This window comes from Mandrillus leucophaeus, unplaced genomic scaffold (assembly GCF_000951045.1).
Source record: "Mandrillus leucophaeus isolate KB7577 unplaced genomic scaffold, Mleu.le_1.0 Scaffold60, whole genome shotgun sequence".
NCBI classification, from domain to species: Eukaryota; Metazoa; Chordata; class Mammalia; order Primates; family Cercopithecidae; genus Mandrillus; species Mandrillus leucophaeus.
The window spans coordinates 5,809,404-5,826,424 of record NW_012106475.1 but is presented as its reverse complement, the minus strand read 5'-3'; the positions used below and the strand labels follow the sequence as shown (position 1 = coordinate 5,826,424).

Genomic DNA, 17,021 nt, shown 5'->3' with positions numbered 1-17,021 from the left:
TTACTTCTATGTAGTTATGTTTTTTGTATTTTAGTTTAGTTCATTTAAATGGCATTTGAAAGTTCTAAGGAGTTTAATAATTTTATGGCTAGTTTTGGGGTAAATCCTAGCAGTAGCAAAGCATCACTAGATTTGCTATAAAATAAGTTTTGGCACTCATGTAGCCCTTGGAAATTGATACTTTATTTTTAAGCTCTATTACATATAATTTCCCTCCCCATTCCCAGAGATACTCAACTATTATAGATTATTAACTAACAAAACAAAAACCAGTGAATGTTGTAAAAATGTTCAAGTTCAGTAAGAAGCTATGTTTTCTAGAGACATTTTAGAATTCAATTTCCATTGACTTTGTTAGATTCATTGGATAGAGAAATCTTTAGATCTGAAGGTTCCACGTTCCAGATGTTCTGGGCATATTCTTTAATTGTTCGATCACTGGAGAATTTCCCAGAGGCAGCTATATTTTTGAGTACCATCGTGTTCCAGGCCTTCGGATTCTGTAAACAACATATGCATGTACAGCTCAGAGTCCCAGTGCCAAGCGAGCTTTATAACAAACATCAGCCAAGCACATCTAAACACATTTCATGAGGAAAAATGACAGGAATAAATTATAGTAAATTATAAATATTCTTGTTTGTTGAGAGGTAGAATAGAATGCACTTTTCTCATATTTAGAGTATTTTTCTCTTAGGAGTGAAAAAAAAGTATTTTTCACTCTAAGAGAAACCGTGGATGTACATTGCCTAGTTGGCAATTCCTGCTATGGTTACAATGTTTTGGCATGTAAGCCGTATTCCCCATGCTTTCTTATGAATGAAGATACTTCCCTTCAAACTATAGGGAAAGAATTCATTGTTTGCTAAATGCCATGTCAAGAGACTTACTCTGTGGCTCACAGAGTTTGAAAAACACTACTCTAAAATGTTAGCTACAATGCAGGCAAACAATTCAATGAGAGGCTTCATTGACCTACTTAGCTTTTCTTGTTCTTTCGGAAGGTATGCACCCTAGTAGGCTTACAATGAGTCCCAAACACTCCACTGGGGCTTCAAAACAGGGTCAATTGAGGCTTTATCCTTATAAAAATAAATCAACATCTCATAAATTTTATATAAAAGAATATTATAAGAAGGAATTTATTTTATAGCCTCTTAATTTTGTAAAGAACTCTAAAAGTGTATTGGAAGTGAACAGAACATTATTCAAAATTGTTATCAATGCATTATAGATGCTTATGAGAAATACTAAAACTACCATCATTCCTTAAGGTATAGCAAAACAGCATCTGAGATTTGTTTATTCAGAGTTTGGAAACTTCCTATAATAAGAGGAGGATAAAAGCTTTCTCTCTTCATTTTCTTTAACTATTTAAATGGATAATGAATAGACTTCCCAGCCATACGGGTCATGTTTACTAAGTCTCAACAATACAATAATTGTTAAGAGTAAAAAGCTGCAATTTGCACTAATGAACAAGAAAGACTGAATCAAATGCTGGGCTTCTAGATGAGCATCCTTTGGATTTGGGCCATAATTTTAACAGAGGAGACATTCACATTTGTCCTTGCCCTTGTTCACATTTTTCTTTCCTCTGCTGTTTTATTGCTGTATTTTGAGGTGGCCATTCTCTTCCCTGTGTCTTTGCATTGTTGGGGTCTGTATGTGGCTTTTCTCTCCAATGTACGGGAGGCAGGTAGTGAACCCCTGAGTTTAGCTCTAGCACTGCCCTGCTTTTTTATAGCCATTAACTTGAACTTATTCTGGTCTATATGCCATTGGGGGACTGGCCATTAGTCTATTAGAAGATAAGGGCCGTAAAGCAACACAGGCCTTGAATGATCCTTTTAAAAACCCCAATGGGACATTTAGGATGACTGTAGGAACCACCCTGTTATCTGCCTTGGGAAAGGAATAGAAAGAAATGTTAGTGAAACCCACCCTGGAGTCTTGGCACAGAGCTAGCGCCCTCCTGTATCCATTCCTCTGGGGTATCTGAAATTCACTAAAAGTCTCTCCTCTCAGAGATGATCAACCTTTTTACGTATTTACAAAACATAGCTAGAGAGGTGTTTGATAAAGCATATAACTTTGCATGTGGAGGCTTATTCACATGGCTGTACCCATCCCTTTTTACTTTCCTCAGTATAGTATTGTCTTCCTTATTTTTCTCCTTTCTTTTTTTAAAAATTCAAATATGAACCCCTTTCTCTTTCTACTCATTTATATTTTGTTGATGCAGCCCCCTCCACGAGAAATCTAGAAGAGGTACTTATTTTACAACTTTCAAAGAATAGGGGTCAGTCCTTACCTTAATAAACCATGGTTTAGCCTTAGAATCATCATGGCAGGTTTTTCAAATATGGATGGTGACCCCACCCACTACTGGGAAAGAATCTCTCAGTGTGGGGGCTGGCATCTGTATTATGATGAAGCTACCTTGGTGATTCTGATGTGTACCTCTGGTTAAGAACCTCGATGTTCAAACAGGCTCCTTGAGTGAGGGGAGGGAGGGAGAGACCTCGACTTTGCTCATGCTATGTTCTCAGTGCCAGCACGGTGCCTGGCATAACAAAGACGCCTAATGCCCCTCTGAGGACTGATTTCCTTAGCTTCCAGGACATGCCTGCTACAGAGTGGGTGCTCAATAAGTATTGAATTATTTGTGACTTTTAAAAAACTTGGATATTAAAAAATTTACAACTGGCTGGGCATGGTGGCTCACGCCTGTAATCCCAGCACTTTGGGAGGCAGAGATGGGTGAATCACCTGAGGTCAGGAGTTCTAGACCAGCCCAGCCAACAAGGTGAAACCCCATCTCCACTAAAAATACAAAAACTAGCTGAGTGTGGTGGCATGTGCCTGTAATCCCAGCTACTTGGGAGGCTGAGAGGTGAAGGTTGCAGTGAGTCAAGATCACGCCACTGCACTCCCGTCTGGGTGACAGAGCGAGATCTGTCTCAAAAAAAAAAAAAAAAAAAAAATTACAACTGCTGCTGAAATGTCAAATCTTAACCTTGGCCTGAACTTGGGAAAAGTCAAGGTTTGTTGTTGTTGTTGTTGTTTTATTATATTTTATTTTATTGTTGTTGTTGTTTGATTGCTTAATGGGGACCTGCTATTTAGATTTAATTTAAAAACACACATTTTAATGAATCATAGTAAATTGGTTTTTTAATAAATCTTGGCAATTTACTCACCATGTACAGCTGACTCACTTTATCTTGACACTTGACATAGGCTTCATAGTCTGCAAAGACTTTAAACCTTTTATATTGTGATTGGAAGGGAAAAAAAAAAACAGTCAAAAGCTTCATTAACAGATATTCGCTAAGATTCCATGTAAAATCATCTTTTGCTTGATGTCAGCCATGGCTGGTTTACCAAATTCATATTTCTGTTTGTAAGAATTTTAACCAGCCCTCAACCTTCTTATGGTTCTTCTCACATGTGAGAATGTCATCACTTGGATGCATTTGCAAGTTGGGAATATCAGTGGAAGGAGAAAAACAGAACCGGATTTGTGTGTGTTATTCTTAAACCTTACTGGCATCGTTGGTGGGGAATATCTAACTTTTTTCCCAAGCCTAGATTACCTGAGCAGATCATGCTAATCTATGCTAATCTACATGAGTGGGTTTAAGTTGGTTTAAGATTGGTTTAAGATTTTCTTGTTGGTTTTAGAGTTGGTTGGTTTAAGATTTTCTTGTCCCCCTTTCATGATCCAAATAGCACCATCTTCTTATGGGAACTCACCTGTCATGATAAAATAGCATGTTGATGATATCTTTGAAGAGGTCAGGCTGCTTGGGAGAAAAAAAGCCATTGTCAATTTGATCGATGACCAGCTTCAGCTCTGGAAGTGCCTCATAATATTCTTTTGCCTCATACCTGTGGGGTAGGGGTGGGTGGGTGATAAGAAAAAGGCTCTGTTATTGTGTATGATTAACAACACACTAGACACTGCGTTCACTGTGAAAAAATGCATTCAGAAATACTAGCATTCAAATAAGTCATTATAGATTTCACCATGAGTATATATAACTTTTAACTAGATCTGTAAGTTTTTCTCTTTGTAAATTTGATTCCTTATAACCAAAGACACTAAGAACAATAGATAATGAAAACTCTAGTCAAAGAGCAAGAGTCTAATGTGGTAGAATACAGCAAGGTCCATTTCAAAGCAGACTTTATGGCTCTAAATGAACATTGTATTAAGTGGATCAGTTGCTTTTCGGATCCACAGATTCTCAAAAGTTATTGCTACTGAGTGAAACTGACTTCCAAGGGTCAGGAATTATATTCAACATCCTCCAAATGTTGATTCTTTGGGCAGTACTCTTTATTTTGTGCTTGAACTCAGGTTAATAAACCCATCCAGATATTAAATGAAAATAAATGTTTCCAAGTACTTCCGTACACCCATATCCATTCTCTATCACATTTTAGTCCATTTCTTTGATATCTTAAAGGAGCACTAGATCGTGATTTAAATTATAGGTCACCCTTTCAACTAGAAACTAGTTCATCTTTTGATCAAAGTGAAAATCATACATATGGAGGAAAGAATAGCTCTTTGAGGCCAGCTCTGCAATGGCCAATAACAAATAGCAACTCCTCCGTGTGTCTGTCCTTTTACTTGCTGGGTTTAATAATATGAATCTGTGGCCAGGAGGCTCTCCTGCCTCATCGTGGGAGATGTTCTGCTGCCACCTCATATGTGATCCAACCTCAATGGGATACCTGTGTGGGCAGGAAGCCCTCTGAGGTCACATACCTTCTTGGGCCGGGGGAGGTGACCAGCAAAGAGAAGCTATTCTCTCACCCTTTCTTGTCCAAAGCAGCCACATCATCTACCCTCATGCCAAAGATGAACAGGTTCTCTTCCCCGGCTTCCTCTGCCATTTCCACGTTGGCCCCATCCATGGTCCCGATGGTTAGGGCCCCATTTAGCATAAACTTCATATTGCCTGTCCCCGAGGCTTCGGTGCCTGCAGTGGAAATCTGCTCTGACAGATCTGTGGCTGGAATGACTGCAAGAAAGGCAAGTTAATATTAGTAATTTTGTCTCTCTAGATCCGCTTATATTGTATTGAAGCATTTATTAAGTTGGGCTGTTTTGATAATTAAAGTAATACATGCACATCAAGATAAACATTCAAATGGTCTAGAAGGCAGATCACACTCTTTCCCTTTGACTCGGGCAACCACTTTTGTCCATTTTATATGTTGATATTTCTTTCTCAAGCTATAAACTTTGAAGAGTATCTACTGACTGCTACAAACATTGATACTACATTCCTCTTCTTTTATTCCTTCCAATTTTTGTTATGGTTTCATTTCTTCTACTTTATAAAATACATCGAAATTTTTCTTTTTTTCTTTCTTTTTTTTTTTGGTACAGGGTCTCACTCTGTCACCCAGGCTGGAGTGCAGTGGTGTGATTATAGCTCACTGCAGCCTTGACCTCCTAGGCTCAAGCAATCTTCCTGCCCTAGCCTCCCGAGTAGTTGCAACTACAGGCAAGCGCCACCATGTCCAGCTAATTTTTAAAATTTTTTGTAGGTATGGGGTCTCCCTATGTTGCCCAGACTGAACATCTCTTTCTTGATTCAGAGTGTCTCTCCAGGACTCCTCTTTGGCAACTTGAGATTGGATTGTCTGCATTCCTTCTACTTCTCACTTCCTTCCTTCCACTTTCACTGCGGGGAAATAAGCCACACATAATTGAGGTATGCCTGGGGCTAGACATCAAGCCTCTGACCTTTCAGACTGATTTGAGCTGCCTGAAGCACTTCCTTTGACTACAAAGGTCAGGACCACTTTTCTGCTTTACTCTGAGAGCTTATTTGTGGATTAGATGTATCTTCTTTTGCATCCCTAGGAACCTGGCTCTTTTCTCTTCACGCAGACAGTTCTTAAACAGTAACATCAGAGGAGCTAAAAACACCACGAAAAGAAAAAGCTCCCTTTCTACCTTTTCAGTTTGGGAAGTGGGTGAATACACAGTTGGGCATTTGCATGTGGATGGTGCTCTGTGAGCTTGTGACCCAAATAACCAAAGGTCCCAGTGGAAGAGAAAGGGACACTGGCTTCTTGCCCATCTGGCTGTCCCCATGTGGGAGCATCATGCTTGATGCTGGAGTGCCCATGTGAGGCACATCTAAGCCTTGTGCTTTGGCAGCCTGACGTCTGCCCTCATTTATTATTGCTACAAGAGCAAGTGACAGCCCTTCTTCTCACAGGGTGACCAAAGGAATATCTGAGGACTGGGGAATTGGTGTTCTCTTGCAAAACTGGGGCTGGGAACTGAAGACCTTTCCCCTATTTTATAGAGTGGGTTCTGAATGACGTGGAAACCTCAGGGCTGCCTCCCCCAGCACCTAGCTCTCACTGGCTTGGAAGAAAATGTACTTGCAAGTATAATCCTGTGATATTGACTCCAGGACATCAATTTCATTGTTACTTGGGTCACTTTAAAACCTCTTACCTTAGGCCCTTATTCTGCACAAGAGTGACACCTTCTATCCTAAGTTACTAGTTCCTGGAGGTTGGCTGCCCCATCTTTGATACCATGTAATCTCTAGAGTTTGCCCTTGCCCCTGCATGTTTTGCAATGAGGGTAGTACCTTTTTCAGCAAGAGATACTCTGTAGTTCTCTAAGAAGATGACTTTCAACTTGCTTCCAACCATGGGGTCATTGTTCACCACATCTGCCACTGAAGTGATCAGCTTTATGATCATTTTGGCCATGTGATATCCTGGGGCAGCCTTGGGGAAGAAGGTCAAACGCGTTGACAGAAGGCAGCCATGATGAAGCAGAAGAATGGCAAGAGATTAGAGCCCTCAAGTCCCCACTGAATAGAATCAACTTACTTTACCACCAATGATAACTGTCCTTGGCACGAATAACTTCTTAGGGTCTTTCTTAATGCCTGAAAAAGATGGAGAAGTGGATGGAATGGAAGACAGCTGATGGTCAGGGCAGTGAGACCTACGCTGAGGCTGCTGCTTCCACCTGCAAGAGGGCTTGTTGGCTACAGGACTGACTCACGGTTGTACATCGTGATCACGTGCAGACAGTTCAAGAGCTGTCGCTTGTACTCATGTATCCTCTTCACCTGGACGTCAAACATGGAGGATGGGTTGATCTTCACTTTGTACTCCTTCTCCAGGAACTGAGAAAACTTCAGCTTATTCTCCTGTTGAGACAGTGCATGGTGCCAGAGAGCTCTTTTGGTTTAGAAGCATTGGGTCGTCCGGTGTTTCTTTTTTTTTGAGATGGAGTCTCACTCTTATGCCCAGGCTGGAGTACAGTGGCATGATCTCAGATCACAGCAGCCTCTACCTCCCACATTCAAGCGACTATCCTGTCAGGGATTACAGGTATACGCCCCTACTGCCTGGCTAATTTTTGTACTTTTAGTAGAGGTGGGGTTTCACCATGTTGGCCAGAGTGGTCTTGAACGCCTGACCTCAGGTGATTTACCCTCCTTGGCCTCCCAAGTGCTAGGGTTACAGGGATGAGCCACTGCATCTGGCTGGGTAGTCTGTTTTTAAAAACTACAGGATAGGCCGGACATGGTGGCTCATGGCTGTAATCTCAGCACTTTAAGAGGCCGAGGCGGGCGGATCATTTGAGGTCAGGAGTTCGAGACCAGCCTAGCCAACATAGTGAAACCCCATCTCTACTAAAAATACAAAAATTAGCCAGGCGTGGTGGTGGGCGCCTGTCATCCCAGCTGCTCAGGAGGCTGAGGCAGGAGAATGGCTTGAACCCGGGAGGCGGAGGTTGCAGTGAGCCGAGATCGTACCACTGCACTCCAGCCTGGGTGACAGAGTGAGACTCTGTCTCAAAAAATAAACAAACAAAAACTACAGGATAAACTCTCCAAGTGAGCACCTGGGAGGGGACCCACACCTGGAAGGCTCACCTGCTTCACTTTGGCGAGTTCCCGGAGGAAGATATCATCACCCAGGAAGCTGTGGAGCTTCGTCAGCTGGCTCAGGTCTTTCACATAGTCTTCTCCAATTTTCTTTCAAGTCAAAGGAAAAGGTGACTTCAATTTGGGGATGGTAATCAAGTCCACATGGGCAGTTTCTGTCAGTATTTCTCTCCGTCACCTACCACAGTGTGGTTCACGTATCACACAGAACATGGGATAGTTTGACTCAAAGAAGAGGCTATAAAGTCTATGTGGGAAGAACACTTTTGATAGTATCTTAAATGTAGTCTCAGTGGTTTTTAAAAATTATTTTTATTTTTATTTAATTTTTTTGGAGACAGGATCTCACCGTGTCACCCAGACTGGAGTGCAATGTCATGATAATAGCTCACTGCAGCCTTGACCTCCTGGGCTCAAGCAATCCTCTTGCCTCAGCTTCCGAGTAGCTAGGATTACAGGTGCATGCCACCACAACTGGCTAATTTTTTTATTTTTGTAGAGATGGGTGGTGGTGGGAGGGGGGTCTCATGTTGCCCAGGCTAGTTTCAAACTCCTGGCCTCAGGTGAGTCTCCTGCCTAGGCCTCCCAAAGCACTGGGATTACATGCATGAGCCATCACATCCGGCCAGCTTCACTGGTATTAAAGTGTTAAAAACAGGAAATCTACTTAAAAGAGTGACCAGGAACCCTGGTTTTGTTAGTTATTTATATGAGCTTTATTATCCTCTTTTACTAGAGAAAACCATCTTCTTTGGGGGTGTCCTATGAATACTGTTAGCTGCAACTAGCTACATAATTTGCAGTACCTTTTGTTCCAAAATTAAGAATTTCAAGATGATGGCTGGGTGTGATGGCTCATGCCTGTATTCCCAGCACTTTGGGAGGCCAAGGAAGAGCGGATCACCTGAGGTCGGGAGTTCGAGACCAGTCTGGCCAACATGGTAAAACCCTGTCTCTACTAAAAATACAAAAAATTAGCCGGGCGTGGCGGCGGGCGCCTGTAGTCCCAGCTACTTGGGAGGCTGAGGCAGGAGAATGGTGTGAACCCAGGAGGCGAAGCTTGCAGTGAGCCGAGATGGCGCCACTGCACTCCAGCCTGGGTAATAATAATAATTTCAAGATGACTACGGCAGATAATTAAACCCAGCATGGAGCCCTGTATGACTGCACAAGCCACATGCTGAAGAAGCCAGCCCTGCTGCAGACTGGATTTACAAGTTACAAGTATAGTCATATGCCTCTTGCATTCGAGTCAGGCCTCCTTTCCCCTCAGCACTTCCCAGTTACCTCTGCTATGAGCTCTGCAAGTCCTGGGTTGCAGAGTAGGAGCCAGCGCCTCGGAGTGATCCCATTGGTTTTATTCTGAAACTTGTCAGGTTCCAGTTCACTGAAGTCCTTGAATCTGGAGACAGAGTAGACACATCACTGAATTTGGCTGAAACGGCAAAGGGTCCTGCACACTGGATAAAGTTTGGAATTATATTCAAGAAGCCAAGTACAGGCTTAGAAAGGTTAAATAAAGGTGAAGGGACAGGCTGACAGTAGCTATGGCTGTCATTTAAATAGAAATTCATTTGCAACTCAAAAGAATTACCAGAAAAATTCCAAATCTAGTCACCTCCATCTGACTTCTTTACACTGACATATATACCACACTTTCAGTAGAATAGTTTTTTGGTATTTTTTTGTTTTTGTTTGTTTATTTGTTTTGGCTCCTATGTCTAGAATTAAGATGACTCTGAGAGGAAAGCATTTTTTTCTTTCCTTTTCTTTTTTTTTTAGAGAAGAGTTTTTTTTTTTTTGTATAGAAGAAAATACTTTTAAACATTTGAACAAAGCCTTTCCTCATCCCTAAGTGCAACCCTGCATTTAGTAGCATCATTCCATTAATAGATCAGTGTCAGACCCACTGTCAGAGTAATGCAGGCTCACACTTTAGTCTTCACGATGTCTGAGTGGATTTTAGCCACGCCATTCACAGTGTGGGAACCCACAATGCAGAGATGGGCCATGTTGATCCTTTTGCTTCCTTCCTCTTCTATCAGAGACATCCTTCTCAGACGGTCCACATCTTCAGGAAACAAGGCCACAATTTTCTAGCCAAAGGAAGAGAAAGCCCTTGCTGGTCACTCAGGTTTAAAGCAACATTGGGATAACGTTGTTCATGTCTTAAGCAACATCTTTGGTGTACTCAATATAAATTTCACGTCCACGGGGAGGGGGTGAGTTAGTTCTGCGGAGGTGCCATCTCTCCATTTCAGCACTTTCAAAAAGCTGCCTTTGCCGGAGCCCCACTGGGACTCAAGTACTTTTGCTGTATCAATGATCGAAAGATGTTTGGTAAGAGGGAACACTGTAGCCATCTCTAACACCTTAAGACCTTACGCTCATGAAAAGAAAAAAAATCTCTCAAAATGACTTACATCTAAATGCTTCTGATTTATCTCATAAATGATTTCCAAATGTCGAGGGAGCAGCTTCTCCACCAGGTCCACGGGCCAGCGCTCCAGGGCTTCTGGGAGCACTGTGTGGTTGGTGTAGGCGAAGGTCTTCTGGGTGAGCTCCCAAGCCTGGGGGAAAGGAAGGAGTCAGCTGCTTGCCCTGAAGGCGGGCACCCCACTGCACAGGCCAAACCCTTCTTCAACCCTGCCCTGCCTGCAACAGGACAAATCCAAGTGTGCATAGTCAGACACACTCAATTCCACTAATTCCCGAATAGTCCAGATAATGGAAACATGTTCTGGGTGTGAGGGGGAAGTCATTTGTAAAGCTACCTGATGAAACTTAAGACAGCATTCCGATCAATCTATCTACTATCCTTACATGTCTTTCATTTATTAAATACACAAAAACTGAGGGATAAAACCATAAGCAGTGCTCTCAGCAAGTACAAAGTATGTAAAATGCTGACTTCTAAAACATTGGGGACACTCAATTAGCTGTCTTCTGAGGTTAGAGAACTTAATTTTTAATCTTTTTCCACACAAAAATGGTAAACAATATAAGCCTTAATACAGCTACTGATTTGTGTCCCATTAGGAATGTACTCATTTATTTTATAGTCTTACTCCCTGTAAAACTCTAAGGATGGAGAAATGTCAGCATCAGGGAAAATATACCTTTAACTGTTGAAAGTTAGCAACAATAACTTACTTTGAAAAACTAAAAAGGGAGTTTTTGGCAGTCTTTCACCTGCAGCCATTCTGGTTAATTAAAGGAAAAAGAAGCCAAACTATCCAGACCTTGGACCAGGGCAGTTTTTCAATATCCACAAAAATCCTCATCAGCTCAGGGATGGCGAGTGCAGGGTGAGTGTCATTCAGCTGGATGGCCACCTGGGTGGGGAAAGACATCAACATGAAGGCAACGGATGGCTCAGGGTCTGGCTTCCTTGTCCTAACACATCTAGAGAAAGCACTGGATGATATGCCCACCTTCTGTGAAATGCTTGATGCACACTATTCCTGCTCAACGTTTTTAGCACTGAGAGAGAGGAATTAATCTGATGGGAAATCCCAGTCAGTCCCTCAGTGGACCCCACTTGCATCCACAGACTAAATACTTGCCTGATCCGGGAAGGCATCAAACACAGTTCCTGCACCACGGGTGGAGCCAAACTTGGAAGCTTTGAAACGGCGGATGATATCTTGCAAGGTTGCAGCCACCACAAAGTATTCCTGCTTCAATCTTAGCTCCTTCCCTTCAAAAAACTTCAAGCCAGAGAGATAGAATGAAAGTGGTTCATATTATAGGTGTGGCCAAAATGTTACTGGTGTCTCGTGCCCTGGAAACTTTAGGACTAAGGCCCACTGGACATCTGCTGAGGGGTGGTGGTTTGAACGCCAAACTGTGAGCCTTTGCTCTTTCCTGAGACCCCATGAAAATGGCACTAAAAGGATTCTCTAAAGGCATACAGATCAAAGATAAAGAGGTTGGGATAAAGACAATAGCAACAACCTTTTAGAGGCTGAAAACCAGATGCATGAATGGTAAGTGATTCAGAAGACCTAAGACAGCCAAATCCTGACCTGGTAGTGGGGAAAAGCCAAAAAGCAACTCAGTGTGTACATTGGAGCCCCTCAAGGCTCAGGAATTGGTAGTACCAAGTACTTTCGGAAGTAGGGAAGAAGATGAAGGAAAAGGTTAATGACAGCCTAAGGACACTTGGCCTCCAACCTTATCTCCAGTTCCTGCAGCTGAACACAACCAGCACCATGTCCATGACCGCCTTCCTCACTGCAGTCACATTCCTGGCAGGCAACGTATCAGGAAGCACTGGCAGCCGTGGACCGTGTGGAGAACCACGACTGGCTGAGAATGCCCTACATGACTGTGAGACAGGATTGCAGCCAGGCCATGGTGTGCAGGGTGGAGGCCTTAGAGGCCACGATGGCGGCCACCTTCCAAGTTCCTCCCACATAAATTTGCTGTCGGTCAGCAAAACCGTGTAAATGTCACCAATAAACGGTCCTAACCCTGAGCCATCACCCTTCAATTTTTATAGATCATGGAGCTGCCCTGTCTTTACCTGGTCACAGAATTAAAAACTGTAGCTTCTATTAAAAATGTAAGCCTTCACTAATATCCAAAATCTACAAGGAATTCAAACAAATCAGCAAGAAAAAAAATAATCCCATGAAAAAGTGGCAAAGGACATGAATAGACAATTCTCAAAAGAAGATATACAAACAGCCAAGAAGCATATGAAAAAATGCTCAATATCACTAATTATCAGGGAGATGCAAATTAAAACCACAATGAGATACCACCTTACTCCTGCAAGAACGGCCATAATTAAAAAGTCAAAAAACATTAGGTGTTGGTGTGGATGTGGTGAAAAGGGAACACTTTCTACACTGCTGGTGGGAATGTAAATTAGTGCAGCTACTATGTTAAACAGTATGGAGATTCCTCAAAGAACTAAAAGTAGAACTACCATTTGATCCAGCAATCCCACTACTGGACATCTAGCCAAAGGAAAAGAAGTCATTATATGAAAAAGACACACGCACGCACACACGTTTATGGCAGCACAATTCGCAATTACAAAGATATGGAATCAGTCTAGGTGCCCATCAACCAATGAGTGGATAAAGAATATGTGATATATATATATATATACACACACACACATATACACACACACACACATATACCATGAAATACTACTCAGCCACAAAAAGGAACAAAATAATGTCTTTTGCAGCAACTTCGATGAAGCTGGAAGCTATTATTCTAAGTGAAGTAACTTAGGAATGGAAACCCGAATATTGCGTGTTCTCACTTGTAAGTGGGAGCTTAAGCTATGAGGATGCAAAGGTAAGACAATGATGTAATGGACTTTGGGGACTTGAGGGATAAAAGGCAATTTATTGGGTGTATACTGCTCAGGTAACAGGTGTGTAAAATCTCAGAAATTACCACTAAAGAACTTATCCATGTAACCAAAACTACATGTACCCTTAAAACTATTAAAATTAAAATTTTTTAAATGATGAGCACCCCACCCCCGAAATGTAAGCCTTGGACCAAAGTCTTATTAAAACAAATGAATATGAGCATAGAGGTCTGCATATAGAATATCTGGGGCTCTAAACTCCCTAATACTTAAAAGTATAATCACTGACCTAGGCCAGTGATTCTATGTCACTGACCTATGTCAGAGTTTTTTAGTCTGATAGGAATATATCAGTGATTTCCTTGATCACAGATAATATAAAACAAATATATATGTGTATATATAATAAAAATATTATATTAAAATATATTAAACATATATATTAATATATTTATATTTATATTTTTGAGACAGGGTCTGGCTCTGTTGCCCAAGCTAGAGTGCAGTGACGTGATGTTGGCTCACTGCAACCTCTGCCTCCCAGTCTCCAGCAATCCTCTTACTTCAGCTTCCTGAGTAGCTGGGACTACAGGCATGCACCACCATGCCTGGCTATTTTTTTTTTTTTTTTTTTTGAGATGGAGTCTCACTCTGTTGCCCAGGCTGGAGTGCAGTGGCGTGATCTGATTCCAGCTCACAGCAGCCTCTGCCTCTCGGGTTCAAGCGATTCTCCTGCCTCAGCCTCCCAAGTAGCTGGGATTACAGGCATGCGCTACCATGCCTGGCTAATTTTTGTACTTTTTGTAGAGACAGGGTTTCACCATATTGCCCAGACTGGCCTCGAACTCCTGAGTTCAAGCAATCTGCCCATGTCAGCCTCCTAAAGTGTTGGGATTACAGGCATGAGCCACTGCACCAGGCCATAAAGCATATTTTGAATGAAGGCTGCAATAAGTTACAAACTATGATTTGAGGTCTTTGCTTAAGTATGAGATACTTGATGAAGGCTTTATTGCAACATTAGTTAGTGTACCTCCTGTCAAGAATAATTGCCTAAACTTAAATGGAAATATGAGTCTTTTTCAGTTAAACACATTCCTAGAATTAGCATTTTCCTCTGGGATTTAGCTATTAAAAGGGGATATTTAAATGAACTAAAAAGTATTTATCAGAAAAAAAGACTAAGTTAATAGAATAACCAAAGTGAACATATTGAGAGGAAATGTATATAACTGGGCATAGTATGGGCTAAATTAGGGAAAATTCATCAGAAAACCAAGCAAGCAAAGAAATTAAAATTATTAATTCCAGGATAAGTTAAACATTTTAAGAAAAGGAAAAGTAATCATTATATGAGGACACACATATGCACAGATCAGCTGTCTGTAGCATTACATAGTCATAATAATGTAAATGCTGATTAAGGAGTTAGTGGAAATTATGATGTAAGCATGTTGAGAGAATTGGGGATGGGAAGTATGTGTTCATGTGGTGAGGGTGGGAGTACATGTGAGGATGTGAGCTAGATTCTCCATCTTCAATGGTGAGGAGTCAACAAACAATTGTAAAAATGAAAAAAAATCAACAAGTAGCAATAACTGCATGTTATTCAGAAATATGGAAGTAAGTACCCAGAAAATCAATTATGTGTATATACAACTTTGATAAAAATTAAAAGTCTGGATTAAAAATTAAAAGTCATTAATAGAAAACTGTCTGGATTGATAGTACAGGTTGAGCATCTCTAATCTGGAAATCTAAAATCTGAAACTTTTTGAGTACTCATGTGACACAGCCAAGTGGAAAATTCTACCCCTGACCTCATGTGACAGGTCATAATCAACACAGAGTCAAAACTTTGTTTCATGCACAAAATTGCTAAAAATATTATACAAAATTGCTTCAGGCTGTGTGTATAATGTGTTTATGAAACATAAATGGATTTTGTATTTATCCTTGGGTCCCATCCTCAAGATATCTCATTATATATGCAAATATTCCAAAATCTGAAAACATCTGAATTCTGAAACACTACTGGTCCCAAGCATTTTGGATAAGGCATACTCAACCTGTACCAACGGAAATTTATAGGTGGTAGAATTAGGAACCAGCTTTTATTTTATTCTTGGTACTTTTTATGTTACTTGTATATTTTTTCTAATGACATGTATCATTGTAAAAGTTATGAAGTCATTATTCTAAAACATAATAAATAGCACTATGGAATCCATCTCTAATAAACTGTAACATTTATTGAGCCAGGAAAGTTTTAAGGTCCTAGAAATAAAATGATTAATTACACACAGTCCTTGACTTGAAGAAGTTCAAATTAGTAGGCAGAGGGGGGATATAAACAAGGCTATAAATACAATGTGATGATTTTTTTTTTTTTTTAAATTAAGTTAAGCTAAATATACACTATTTTGAGAACCTGGGTGATCAGGTAATTCTTAACCTAAGCCCTAAAAGATGAGTAGGAATGTGTCAGAATTGACACACAGGGTCAGAATATTCCCTGCAAGCAACGGATGCCATGCAAGGCATGGAGGTGGGAAGCAACAGGGTCAATAGTCCTGCACAGCTGGGGCCTATTGTTGGGGCAAAATCATGGAAGATGCATCAGGGGACTGGTAACCACATCAATGAAGAACTTAGGTAACATGACTAAGATTCTGTCCTTCTCTTATAGGTGATCCAAAGTCTTTCAAGAGTTTTAAGCAGGGAACAGATATCTCAAAGCTGCAGAGTGAAGAAAGGTGCAGGCTTCCTGGAAGAGAAACTAATGTTTGGACTAGGGCTATGGCCAAGTTGAGAAGAATGAATTTGTTATTGTAATTACAGTACAAAAGGATTTATCAGCTCACTCTTAAAAACAAACAAACAAAAACATGATCCTGAGAGCTCCCTTTTACCCAACAAATCTAGTCAACTTTTTGCCCCGTGCTAACTTCGTATATATTGTCAGTTACTGCAGATGATTATTTCCCAGTAAAATTAGCTTTGGTCCTTACTGAAGACAGGAAGATGAATTTCAAGGCCCTGCAGCCTGGGTTTAGGTTGGCAGTATGGTCCCAGACTTGGAAGAATTCTTACTTTGACCCTGACATAGAATAACTTTTTGCTTTTGGGTTAGAGATTTCCCTGAAATGTACTGAAGCCACAATGTTTTCCACAAAGGAATAATAACATATACCATTAGGTTCCTAAAAATGCTCCAGCAAAATCCATGTAATCATCTTCCCTTCTGAGGGATCATGATTTAACAGCAGGTGGACATCTGGTATTAAGGACTATTCATGTCCTAGTCCCCCCAAGATCCTTGTTTTCTGCCATCTTTGTAAAGCAGAGTGCTAATTTTATTGCTTCTGAGAAAACTTTGAAAAAATCATTACAGCTTCATGAAAAGGATTTTACCCATAGAGAAGTTTAGAGTTACATATATTTAAAACAACTAAGAATCAATAGCAGTTACCTGAGATCCAGTTCCAAGTGGTGTGTGTGTGTGTGTGTGTGTGTGTGTGTGTGCGCGCGCGCGCGCGCGTGTGTGTTGAGACGGAGTTTCACTCTGTCACCCAGGCTGGAGTGCAGTGGTGCAGTCTTGGCTCACTGCAACCTCTGTCTCCTAGGCTCAAGCGATTTTCCTGCATGTTGGCCAGGCTGGTCTTGAACTTCTTACCTCAAATGATCTGCCCGCCTCAGCCTCCCAAAGTGCTGGGATTACAGGCATGAGCCAT

The 17,021-nt window shown here is 41.2% G+C and overlaps 1 protein-coding gene across 1 annotated transcript in view; it reads right to left on the bottom strand.

Annotated features, from left to right (window-relative positions):
• Positions 1–161: 161 nt before the first annotated feature.
• PYGL (phosphorylase, glycogen, liver) overlaps positions 162–17,021 on the bottom strand; it is a 33,936-nt gene continuing 17,076 nt past the window's right edge. The window contains exons 7-19 of the mRNA XM_011999745.1: positions 11,516–11,659; positions 11,192–11,284; positions 10,373–10,519; positions 9,882–10,045; positions 9,237–9,351; positions 7,938–8,039; positions 7,058–7,205; positions 6,880–6,938; positions 6,633–6,774; positions 4,829–5,036; positions 3,760–3,894; positions 3,204–3,270; positions 162–500 (exon numbers count right to left, since the gene is read on the bottom strand). Coding sequence (XP_011855135.1) covers positions 336–500; positions 3,204–3,270; positions 3,760–3,894; positions 4,829–5,036; positions 6,633–6,774; positions 6,880–6,938; positions 7,058–7,205; positions 7,938–8,039; positions 9,237–9,351; positions 9,882–10,045; positions 10,373–10,519; positions 11,192–11,284; positions 11,516–11,659 — 1,689 coding nt within the window. The 3' untranslated portion in view covers positions 162–335. The remainder of the gene's footprint in view (positions 501–3,203; positions 3,271–3,759; positions 3,895–4,828; positions 5,037–6,632; positions 6,775–6,879; positions 6,939–7,057; positions 7,206–7,937; positions 8,040–9,236; positions 9,352–9,881; positions 10,046–10,372; positions 10,520–11,191; positions 11,285–11,515; positions 11,660–17,021) is intronic.